The sequence below is a fragment of the Struthio camelus genome, chromosome 3 (genome assembly GCF_040807025.1).
Source record: "Struthio camelus isolate bStrCam1 chromosome 3, bStrCam1.hap1, whole genome shotgun sequence".
In the NCBI taxonomy this organism is placed as follows: domain Eukaryota; kingdom Metazoa; phylum Chordata; class Aves; order Struthioniformes; family Struthionidae; genus Struthio; species Struthio camelus.
Genome location: NC_090944.1, coordinates 49099357 through 49112493, shown reverse-complemented (window position 1 = coordinate 49112493; position 13137 = coordinate 49099357). Strand labels below are relative to the sequence as shown.

At 38.3% G+C, this 13137-nt stretch overlaps 1 protein-coding gene across 1 annotated transcript in view; it reads right to left on the bottom strand.

Moving 5' to 3' along the window:
* Positions 1-13137, bottom strand: part of ZNF292 (zinc finger protein 292) — a 62523-nt gene that overhangs the window by 24591 nt on the left and 24795 nt on the right. The window contains exons 2-4 of the mRNA XM_068937728.1: positions 2449-2603; positions 1828-1906; positions 433-568 (exon numbers count right to left, since the gene is read on the bottom strand). Of these exons, the coding sequence (XP_068793829.1) occupies positions 433-568; positions 1828-1906; positions 2449-2603 (370 nt within the window). The remainder of the gene's footprint in view (positions 1-432; positions 569-1827; positions 1907-2448; positions 2604-13137) is intronic.

Sequence of the window (13137 nt, the reverse complement as noted above, 5' to 3'; positions counted from 1 at the left end):
CTAAATGAATCTTCAGGAATAATCCTCTTTGCATTTCACAACTGAGTATATGCTATACTAATATTTTTTTTAAAATATGTATTTTTTACTTTTGCTTTGGTTAAGTTTTTCTGTAACCCAATACTGAATCTCATCCCATCATAAAGAAGCCTGTACATCATCTCCCTTTGCAGAGCTTATGTAAAGAAAATGACAAAAGATTTCCAGTTGTGATTATGCTTTATGAGAATTACTAACATTCAATTATTTGGATATTTTTAGGAACATACTATTTTAATAATTAAGAAAACTCTACAGATATATTTCATTTACACCCTTTATAAATTTATCACATAAAATATATTTACCATACTGTTCTTATCTATCATAATCATATTTTAATATATTATCAAAATGAGGAATATTTTTCTCATATATGGTTTTAAATTTTACCTTTATCTGGATCCAGCTGCTCCTGGGAAAGAATACTACACAACACTGGGTTCTTCCACACTCCCTTCTCTTGAGTAAGTGTAGTTAAAATATGCAGTTCCCGGCTGCCATTTTCCATCAAGTTTTTATGAGCCACCTGAAGGATGTATTTTATAAAACAAAGTATGGTTAAAAAAAAAAATTAAGAACGTATGGCCTTTATATTTTATGTCAAGGTAGAATAACCTAGATAAAGAGTAAAATGTACATCAAAAACATCTTAATGTTCAGTCTGAATAGGTATTATCTCTGCCTCTGCCTCCAGAGATTTAGGCAAAGAAATCACACATGAGTCATATCTTACATTTCTGAAACTGAATTTTGAAATAAGCCCCCCTTTTAAAATGAAGGATGAGAAAAGTGTGTGGTCCACATAATGGGCTGGCACCACCAGACTAAACTCTTACTGAAGACAAAAGATTTAAGCTGTAACACCTCACCTGATGGTTATATGCAACTATGATGAAGGCAGGCTGAAGTCCCCAAATCAGTTAAAATAACTTCCACTGCCTTTAGATACCAAGATACTTTCTGCAAGCAGAGGGATGTTTGGGAGCAAACTAATTACCTTGAAAATTCTGTGGCTTAAATAGTAATCCACAACTAACATTGGTCCTGAAAAAAGGAAGGGAACATCTAAGTCTCTTCACTTTTTTTTGTACTCTTGCATTTGCTCTGCAGGATGTGGAACCTCCCAGCACAAAACACATCTCTTCAGAGCTAATTTATAACAGGCAATTCCTCACAAAAATCTACTCTAAAAATCACCCCTGGATTTTCCTACACTTAATGTAGACTAAGAATCCTTAGATAAGTGTATCTGATCTCTTTCACTACTATTCCTCCCCATCACACACATTTTTTTTTTTTTTTAACTCTAGATAGGACCTCACACTACATATTTCTGATAAATACTGAGAAACTAACTCGGTCCACGTACTTCTCTAAAGCAGAACACTCATCCGTTAGTGCCCTGTGGGAGATCCTGCAATACTAACAGATATTTTCATTCATATTTAACCTCAAATGTACAAACAGTAAATAGCAAAGAATGACTCATATGATATTATTTCATTTGTAACAGTATTAATAGACAACTATTTTTCAAAAACATGAGCTTATTTTCCAGTATCTTAACACATTCCTTTTCCAAGGCTGCTACAGGAACTACCGTATAGACAAGTGATTTGACTGACAACTTAATTATTGCAGAGTACACAGAATTTCCAGCTGAAGGGCTTGGTCTTTATCACCCAATAGGAAACAAGTCTTTGGATAGACTACATGCTCAATATCCCTAAGTTCCCAAACCTTTCATAAAAGCTGTAAAGTCTTCATTTCATGAAGCAAACTCACCTGCACAAAAGCCTGAAATTCTTCCCATTTACTTTCAGGTAAATCAAGAGGCAGACACAGTAGAAGTTCAATACAGCTTCTAGAAAGCAAATGAGAATAGTATGTCAGGCAACTTTTGCTTAAGATGTATAATCCACACCTCTTTACTCTAGTATCCAAATAGTAATTTGTTTGAAATCACAAAAAGTCACAAAAAACAGTTTGTTTCTTTTAAACATACAAAGAAAAGAAATACCTAGACACTCTTGCAGAAGCTATAAAAGCAACACCTCTACAAAACACTAATTCCAACAAAAAATCAGATTTTCCTTTGAAGTTCACCCCTATAGCAGCCTGTGTAAATAAATGCACTTTTAGATTGCATGAAGACAAATAGTAGCTCACCATTCCAAATTAGGGATGTTGGCTTGATCCAAAACGGAGGAACCCTTGGAAAGATTGCTCCATTTCCAACAACCAAAGAAATTCTTTCTCGGACATAGCAGTTCACCATGAGGAAAGAAAGTGTTTTCCAACTTATTTAGAATTTTTATAGATTGTGAACTGAATTGAGAAAGTATTTAGGCAACGAAAAGTTAATGCCATACAAGATTCTTTTTAGTAACTGAAAAACATACTCACAGTGCTAAGCGTTCAAGCACAAATGCTACATTTTCACACTCAGAGGTAAGATAAGGTCGTGCTTTAACATAACTTCGGATGGCCACAGTGTACACCTCTAACAGTGGCAGTGGATCTTCTGATGTTTTCCACTTTTCGGCATATTCCAGCAAAGTCTGTTTGGGAAGAGGGAAAAATAAACGCAAAATTTAGGAATAAATTTAAGTTCTTAATTTTACATTCCTCACTAATAGACTGTCCTTCTTAACAATTCCTTAAAAATTTTTAAATTTCTTAAAATCAATTATATGTTCCCAAAACGTGCCTTTTTTCCTTAAAATTTATTATATGTTTCACAACAGTCTGCAACTTAACCCCCCACTAAAAGTACTCTCTGATCATAGCAAAACGATATGACTGACGCTTCTCCCCAGTCATATCACCATATGATTGCTCTTGTGTTCATGTTTTCCAAATTTAGAAGCCTGAAGAGCATCTCTGGGAACATAAATACTTAGCATTTTTTTTTCCTCAGAAATGCATAATTAAGAGATTGAAAATCCATTTCTTTAGACACTCACCTCTACAGTTCACCTTCTAAAGCAAGTAAATTTGAAAGTTTTAGTCTGTGTTTTCATTTCTCTACTTTCAGGAACTATTTTACATTTCCTCTCTTTTGCCTTCTGGCTGCTACAGGTATCTTCAAGTTATAAATGGTCTACTTAAACCATCTATCCTGAAAGGAATATGAACTGAACATTTTAAAGAGAGCATATAAACATCCAAAACACACCAGTCAAAAAAGTGCTTTCCTACTTGATAGGGAAATACCTAAGAACAAAGATTCAGAAATAAAACTAATTACAATGATGCATACTCAACTCTGCAGAAATGAAATCACCACCACCATAGGTACAAAAGGCGTTCATTTCAGTCAGGTCTGGGGGATTTGGATACAGATACATACATTAAGTTGCAGCAGCTAGTAAGGTTCTTGTGCCAACATATAGAACACGTCCCTCTGAGAGCTGTGCTCTGAAGCCTGGGGCAGCTTAACAGCTTGTAAAACAACTCCTACACTGCCAATTTACAGCCTATCGTATTAAGACTGTCAATTTTGCTGTTTGCTTCTTATGGGAATAACAAGTAGGAAACTCAGAGTACCAGAGAGTAATTTAGGTTGGAAGGCATCTCTGAAATAGCTTGTCCGATGTCCTGCTCCAAGCTGGGCTATCAGAAGAAGCTGTTTGGAGTGATGCCCAATGGAGCTGTGAGTATCTCGAAGCATGGAGATTCCAAAACCTCTGTGGTAACACGTTCCTGTGTTCCACTACCATTTATTGTGATTTTTTTCCCCCTAATATCTAACCTAAATTTCCTATCCTCAAATTTATGTCCATTGCCTCTTCTCCGGTCATGTGCCCCTCCAAGAGCCTGGCTCTGTCTTCTCTAAACCCATATACCTATAAGGTGCACGAATACAGCAATACAATTCCCATCCACAGCCTTGTCGTCTTAATGCTGAACCCTGTCCCTTCAGCCTCTCCTTGTAATTGTGTTCTAAACCCCAGATTATCTCGATGGTGCTCCACTGGATTCACTCCAGCATGTCAATGCCTGTCTTGCAGTGGGGAGCCCAAAAGTGGACACAGTTCTCCAGAAGTAGTCCCACAAGTGCCCAATAAAGGGGAATAACCATTCCCCGCCTCCCCGACCTGCAGGCTACACTCTTGCTAGTAGAGCTCAGGGTGTCATTGGCCCTCTTTGCCGCAAGGGCACACTGCTGACTCACGTTCATCTTTTTGTCCACCAGGACAAGAAAGGTGGGCGGGGGGTGTGCAGAGCTGCTCCCCAGCCAGTCATCTCCCAGCCTCCACCTGCTGCATCAGGTTATCGCCTCCCACATGCAGGACTCTACATTTGCCTTAGCTGAACTTCATGTCACTCCATTCCTCCAGGCTGTTGAGGTCCCTCTGAATAGCCCTTGAGCCCTGCCCTTGAACATACCGACTGCTCCCACCAACTTGGTATCATCTTCAAACTCGCTGAGGGTGCACTCTGTACCCTAATCCAAGTCACTAACAAAGAAGTTAGAGGCTGTCCCGGCATCAGTCCCTAAAGGATGTCACAAGTAGCCAGCCATCATCTGGACCTCATACTACTGACTACTCACAAGTCTTTGAGCCCCATGGTCTAGCCACCTTATACTGCCTGTATAAGTTGACTATTTCATGAATAAGGATACTACGGGAGACCATCTCCAGGGCCTTGCTAAAGTGAGGTAAAAATCATCTGCTGCTCTCCCCTCAACCACAGAACCAGCTATTTCATCACAGAAGGGAATGAAGTTGGTCAGCACGAAAGCATTTTACACTGCTCATATTGTCAAGGCCACTTAACAAAACTTACATTTCTCCTTTTATTAACTTTAGCTGTAATTAAAACAATTTTGACAATAGTGGTTCTATTCTGACAGGGTTTGTTCCAGTCAGGAAAATCAGAATTCTCTCAGAGTCCTCTGGAGAATAAAGCTCTACTACTACCGAATCTCCCCATACACAAACAAAAACCAAAAAAAGTGATTATGAACTCATTTTAATATGTAAATACTGAAATTTTGTTTTATTTTTAATATGCAAATATAATATTCTTAATGAACATGTTATGCCTGGGATATAATGCAACTCAAACTATAAAGTCAGACCTTAAGCAAATTGTCTCTGGGTTTATGTATCAGAAAATAAAAGCAAAAGAACATTTAATTCTTCAGGAAAGATAAGACAAAAGTATGGTCATTCCAGTCTTCACCTCTACTAAGCTCAGCATATGTTAAACTGTATACTGCCTCACCTATGCTAATATCTGTACCGGAGTTAGCTAGCGGCACTAAGAGCATACTTACAATTCTCATATTTGGCTATGACCAAAATAAATACCCTCAATTAAAATTTCAACCATATTATACAGAATCAGGAAACTGCTTAATGTGGTTATTCTCAGTCACAATACTGCAACCAGGTTACAGCACAGACAAAACACAGACTAAGGGTATCCCAGTCAAGGACAGAGTAAGGAAAGCAATACGCAGTTTTTGGCAACTAGTTACATTAAAACAGATTTTAGTTTAAAAGGAGGTCTTAACACATGCTCAAAAGTTACATACTCCACCTTTCTGCTGCTGCAGATAGCTTCTGCAGCACCTAATGATCCCTACTGGAACTTTGAATCTGGTTGGGATATTGTCTGTTTAACTGTAGCAACATGATCCTCTTCTAACAGTAGTAAGAAAGCACCACAGATCATGGTAGAGCAACCAGAGAGGATCAAAACGCAGCAGAAGAATAAAAGAGGAGTTGGTAAAGGAGGAGTGGATAAACATTAGCAAACATCTATTTTTGTGTCCTTGGCAATTTCGATCAATGTGCTAGAATAACTGGATCAGATCAAAGCACTCTGCTTCACAGAATCTCAACAGAAACTTCAGCAAAAGGTCTCCCTCTTCCCCAGTACTCACACAACCAGATGTACTATGATTTCTGTTATTGTTTTTGCCATAAATGACATGTTTAAGGATGCCAGAGGTAAAGCAGCGAAGCTGAAGAACAAAACAGCGTATAAAAATATACCTTACATCCTTCACTCTTTGGGTCAAGCAGCACTTGTCTGGGCAGAACAGCCAGTGTTTTCTTCCCCTAGTCTAGCTGATAAAGGTATTCACATTAAAAGAATGCAAAGGACAAGCTTTAGCTTTGCAGGAATGCCATAGTCTTCCACAACAAACCACTTCCCATTAACTTGATGCTGTTTCCTTCTTGTTAAGACTATAGCACAACAATCAGTGCAGCACCTTTCACAGAATAATAGCACATAAAGTTTTAAACAAAAAACATAATTGCTTAATCCTTTTTCTGTGAAGGACAAACTTTTTTTTTTTTTATCTTAAGTGACTTTTATTTTTGCAGTAGAGAAAACAACACACAATCACTTTTTGTTACAAATCAACATCCCAGCTTTATTATTTTTATACTTGCCTGAAAGGAACAATTCCCCCTCTAAGGTAAAAACGTGAAAGCAAGCTGCTGGTGACATTATCAGTAAAAGAGGGATAAATATAGTAATAAAACATTCAGTGGAGCTTACTGTTCATATGGATTCTTAAATAAGATAGGAAAATTCTTTGCATTAGTATGGAATGCTACCTAGCTAAAAGAGTGAGTGAGCTTCATCTAATCGGATATTTAAAGATGTTGTTAGCACAAATGACTTTCCCTTTTTGATTAATTTGAAACAACACACTTCTCATTTTAGACTAAACATTTTTAAAAAATGACCAACAGTAGTTAACATGTCGGACCATGGCAGTAGAAAGTTTCATAAATTGCCATTTGTTTTATCTAGCTCATTGTCCAAAACCACCAGAGCTGACTTGGCCACCATAAATCTGCTAAAAAGCTTCTATCAGTAAAATAAGTACATATTTAGGAAGCTGCTGTACCAAGTCATGAATCCTGTTTAATACCAGAAACACACTAGCTTTATCTGTTAATGACTTAATGATTTTGAATCTATGGCTCATCTGCCTTTACTCGTGCCCGTTTCAGAAGTTCACAAAAAGCAGCAAGATTAATGCAAGCTTTGACACAGCGAAGGACATTTCAAAGGTGGTTACCAAACCAGGACAACACATTCTTCAAGTTGCAAAGTGTTAAGTTGAGCTGGGGAGGGAAGAAGAAAGTGAGTGAGGAAGGAGAAGGAAATGGGGCAATGGGTCATCTGAGAAGCGTGACTGAAGAATTATAAAAGCGGAGTCTTGCCAGCTGTTGCAAGGAGAGAAAGCAACACCTAGAACATGAAGAAAAAACTAACTGCCCCTGTAGAGACAGCAATTCAGAAAACATGCCATAAAAAGTGTCCACGGAGACTAATAAAAACTGGGTCAGATGATCTGTTTTGTGAGGGAGGAAACAGAGAGCTTACAGAGAGTCAGCATGCTGGAAAAGCCCCAAACAGCCAGTATCACAGCTTCAGCAGAGCAAGGGAGGAGACTGAAGACCCCAGGCCCAGAATGACAGAACCCTAGTGGAATTCTCCCAGGTAATAAAGAAATTTACAGAAATATTACACAGCCATATGCTAAGTACCAGAAAATTGGACTGAGGAGGAATTATAAAAAGCACTCGCACAACCTATGAAATGAAGATTAATTTTGAAAATATGAGGTTTAGGAGTAGTTAATAAAAATCAAAATAGATACAATCAAAAAACTGGTGAATTCTTAGAATCCACCTAACAAAAATAATTTGGTATGCTGGTGAATTCTTACTTCTGATAGCATCCTTTAAAAGGTGCATCTACAGATGCAAACACATTGTATAAAGCACACAGAGAGATTTGCCCTATAACACAGTGGAACTAATTGCAGCACTAAAGAACACTATTTTTATCTTGCATATATAGATCAGCCACTTCCAAGTCATTACATGAACTATATTAAGTGCTCACTCCCACCACGCCCTTCAAAAGTATTCCTCAGTAAGACAGACTTCCTTGTCTGGATGTCCCCAGACTATACAGCGTTGCCACCATACAAAGAAAATCAAATTCATTCTTCTTTGCTTAATGAATCACTGTTGTGCTTCATTTACAACCAAAAAAAGAAAGTATTTTACCCCCAGCTTTGGGCCTCATTAAGTTATTTATCTCCCTAGTCAGGACATGCTTGTTAATCAAGCCAAGCCCTGTATTCAGAGCACGGAAACAAAATTTTGTTTAGCTGTGAGACTGAAAATGCATTTTACTTCAGCTGCAGTTTACAAAGTGAAGAATGCTCAAATATGGAATCATGCCAATTTGTACAATAAAAATCAATAAATATTATATATGCAATTTAAATTGTGGAAAATATTTAGCCATGGGTAACGTTCAGACAACACATTTTATCTCCTTTAATCTTTTAGTCTGAACACTTGCATGATTTTTTGCAGTAACAGTGCACCCAGCAGATGAAGCTTTTCTATTTTCAAAAATCACACAGAGCAATATTCTTTGCTAAAACTAGTGCTACAATACCAAAGCTGTGTTGAAACCGTTTCATGCTAAATGGAGGGGTTATTTGCTCTTAAGTGGAGTTTCACACGTACAGTCCACACCTAAATGTTTCTCACCTCTTAAGAACAGATTCTCTTGCCCCTGTAAATAACTGAATAAAACCATGGTTAGTTAAATAGATAAATGTGTTAGAATATGCCTGGAACTGTCATTTCATTCCCTCGCAAGCACAAGGGACTATGAGACGGGGAAATGACGTAGTGGATTGACAGTAAACCATATCTCTTGAATCATTCCAGCAACGTACAAGAACCTCTGTGTTTTGAGTGACTAGCCTCACGCACATCCACACTGGAAAAGAGTTCAAGCAACAAGCCTGATATAATCTGGTTACTTGCAGGTGTCCCTGCAGGGGTCATTCACTGCAGGAACGCTCTCTATCAAGTCAGCTTCTGCACTGGCAGAGATGGGTAAGTAATTAAAAAGCTGCAGGTGAATATGCAGGTTCAGAAGCGACAACGTTTCTCAGCGATATCACTTTGTTGCTCTGCTCTGGTGGAGCACCTTCCCACAAAGGCATGGTTTGCCTTTGGCTGGCATAACCCTACCATCCACTGCTCCAGTACGTGTCCATAACCGATTGATCCAAAAGAGCAGCTATTTTCACAGGAACCGTCAAAAACGTCTGATTCAAAGAGGGTCATCTTCATTTAAAGGTGGCAACAGAGAGCTACAGTTCTGTTAGCAACAGGAGAGCTCAGAAAAACCCTATAGCCTTAGTCAATAAAGGTGATGAAGTAAGAAAATCAGTGAAACAGGTGCCTCGTATCAACTAGGCGCATGATTTAAGAACCTTTTTCCTGGCTCAAGATTCTCCCCCTATGAAGAAGGCGGGTATGTTCTAACGACCAGAGCCACTGAGAACTTGTACCATTAAGTGGATCACGAGCAAATTAAAATGCATGGGGGACCCTGAGTTTGACATCGTCACATACAGGAAGAGGTGGAGAGACCTTGTACTCCCTAATGAAAGGTGAGAGAGCCTCACACCGTAACTACTTCAGTCACATCAGGTTCCAGCGACTCCTCTTGCCTTACTTTGTGTTGGATCCTTAGCATTAGCAGGACTGAAGGGAAGAGATGTACCAGTCAGCTTGACCAGGAACAAACATATCCTAGAGAGAAACTCAGGAGAACTAGAAGATGACGTTGCTTACTTAACTCTGATAAATGACTTAGGATGTCCACAATCCCAACAGATAGACTGCAGTATGGCAGATTAGGTCTCCCAAACACTATTATGGTAATGTGATTTAATATGCCATACCAGGAATAACGTGCAGCCATAAATAGATCTGTATGGAGAGCAAAAGGGGTTCCACACAGGTAACAGACATTATGACACCAGAACAAGGAACATTTTGAATGGAAGACCGGTTGCGATGGTGGAAGATGTAGTAGCTGGAGCAAAGAATCTAAGGTATTGCAACAACGAATGTGGAGCACTTTGTCTTGACAAAGCTCTCAGAAAAAACAAGACTAGCTGAACTCTCCTTTACATACCCACATACTGAACTGAAGAAGTCCAGGACAGGGCAGGGGCATAACGTCTAGGAACACTGCAAGGGTAAAGAGGTTTCTCTGTCTAGCATAATATATTATGTATAATCCACTGTGTGAATACATAAACGAGCTACCACATGAAAACAAATCCCTTTTCAGTCACATTCTTCTTCCTTTGTGCCTAAGATTTTTTTGCTGTTCTCAATAAAAAAGGCACATTTTTGTAACCAGAAAAAAAAAATTAGCCAGCTACATAACCAAAGTAAATATAGGTAAATTTAGGCAATTAACATAATTTCAAAGATGGAACTCTTCAGGTGTGCTGCTGGTGAAGTATTTCTATAACAACGCAAAATATTTATTTGAGTCTTATGGTTCTTCCATATGCAAACTATTGCTCTATTTCTAAATCCAACATTATCAATTATTCAGAAAAGCCAAGACAACCACATCCGAGCTCTCTGGCTAATACACCAGCCGAATAAAGCTCAAAACTAAACTTCATGGCATCTGAAATTTTTATATAGCAAAATTTCATACTCTAGGGTGTATAAGAAGTTTAACTTTAGCAATACTGAGTAAGGCAAATTAGAGTCGTATCAGCTGAAAAAGTATGTACACATTTGGGGAAGAGGACCTGAGATGTCTATTGGTGGTGGGGACAGTAAGAATAAAACATTTACAACAGCATGAGATAACTTGCAAGCTGTACTTTCTTTCATAAGCTCTTAAACTTGTCATGTTCTGAAAACATGCTACATAGTACGCAAAGGAATTCTTGCCAAACTATTGTATGAATACAAAGATCGTGTTTCATATTTAAGTAGCTATGCTAGTGCTCCTCCTTTCTCCGATTAAGACTGTTGTGTTTCCCCTCAGTGAGATGGAAAATAAGGAAACTGAAACCCTGACAAAAAAAAGAAACAAGATTCCCCACATTTATTGTGTGTGGGGGGGTAGGAAACACATAGGCATCACCACAGAATATAAACCTAACACCCCCACTCTTAAACAAGATAAAACCTACCTAAATCATATATTATTACATGATTGCTGAAATAATTGTCAAGATCAGGAGGGTTGTGACATCTTTTGGTTTTCAGTGACATATTTCATTAAGTTTTGATACTGTCTTCATTTCTGTCCAAGCACAGATAAATACCTAGCACATCTGCAAAACAGCTAAGCCAAGTTCAAAACCTTTCACTCCCAACTGCCTGGAATCAAAAACTCATCTGTAATTTTTAATTGTAAACTAGACATTTTTCCACCCGACAATATGATCACCAAGTATCTCAGCACAGGAATAGAGCCTGCAGGTAAAATAAGTACTAGTTCCACTAAAGTTATAGGAGTTTTGATAGTTTACATCACACAATTGGTCCCCGTGTGAATGTGAGGTACACACTATTTCAAAATGTGAATATTTAGCATTTACTTCTTGATTTCATACTTAAAATATTTTTTGGTTGACTGTCTAAATCAAAAGCCACCCAGACTTTTGGCGTTCCGATGAATTTCCAACCTCAGGCAACATCCATTACCACAACACTTATTTTAAATCTTTATCAAAATATGCTTTGGTTTCAGAATTAGCAGCTTGTAAAAATACTTATTTCGCCACTGCCTGTATTATCTTGAAGCTCTAGACTTGGAACAGAGGCTTATGATCACATAAAAACCAGGGTACCTCAGAAAGAGGGACTGTTTTTTTTTTTTTTTAAACATGTGATTCCTTACCACTCTGCTGATAGGTATACGGTCAATGTAATTTATAATATAAACCATAAGGTTCCAAGGAACCTTTGTAAGGTTCAGAGTTTGCAATACAGTAAGGATTTTCCAAGACATAGCTATCAGTCACTTACATATAGCGCTGCATTACAAGCAGAACAGAGCGAATTTTGTATTGAAGATGATGTTAACATCTTACGGTACATACATGTACACAGAAACACAGCCAAAGCTAGGTTCCAGTATGCTGATCCAGGCCACAAAATTGAGTCTGGAACAGAGCCCACTGCTTACAGATCAAAAGTCTCAGCTTTCATTCAAAAGAAAACTATTTCCAGCTCTTGGGTACGTTTTCCCCCAGGGTTAGCTAACAATGATAGCTATCCAACTCTGCAAACGGCATACAATCCACCCCTCTCCCCAAAACACCAGTTCTGATCCAGATGCTTGAGGTAGCACTCTGAATTCAATGACTCCATTGCTCCGCTGCTGCTGAGAGATGCTGACACTATTTCCAGAGAGAATACCTTAGAAGTAACAGGAAGAAGGAACACAGTATGAAGAACCCTATCAATTTAAATCAGTAGTTCTAGTCTCTTGCATAGACAAATGACCACAAGCCTTACCGCTTGCAGCTTCCAACTCTCCATAGGGAAAAAAACAGGGTCGTTGCCAGCTCCCACAACAGACCAAGATACACAGAGCAGAGATAGCCCCAAGGTACCAGCCTGTCTTTCTGTCTCCTCCAACTTAAGGGTATAGTAACATCTTCATTTTTTTTTATTGCTCCACATGCAACTGCATGGGGGAAAGCACAGTTTGGCTCAGGTTTAAACAAAGTGATAAGGAACAGCTTCTTCAATTTCACTCTGCTGTGTAACTTCTTTAATATGCTTTAAAGGACAAAGATTGAAAATAAGTTAGGAGGATTTTATCCAGTGCTTTTAATGAGGAAAATGGCTTATATCCAACGGGTTGCAGTAGTCCAAAAGCCTGGATTGCATCTTCACCTGTAAAGTCTGAATCAAACTCCCATAAAGAGTGCAGCATTTGTTTTCCTTTTTTAAGCATTACAGATACTATTGATAGTTTAAAAATTTGAAATTCTGTGTTTTCTGCTAGCTTCATTTGTACTCTATATAGCTATTTACTGCTCTAGTTTTTCCTCATCATCTTTTAAACTAACACCTATAGAGTAATGGCTATTTGGCCCTTGAGAAAATCCCTGACCAGTGTTAACCCTCAACCAACAAAGAAACAGAACAAGTTTTAATTCCTATCAGCTCCCCCTAAAAGTTCAGTGTGTAGACTTAAATGCTTGTGCCAGCACAAGGCAAGGAAAGTAGGATTACTTCATTTGGGGAA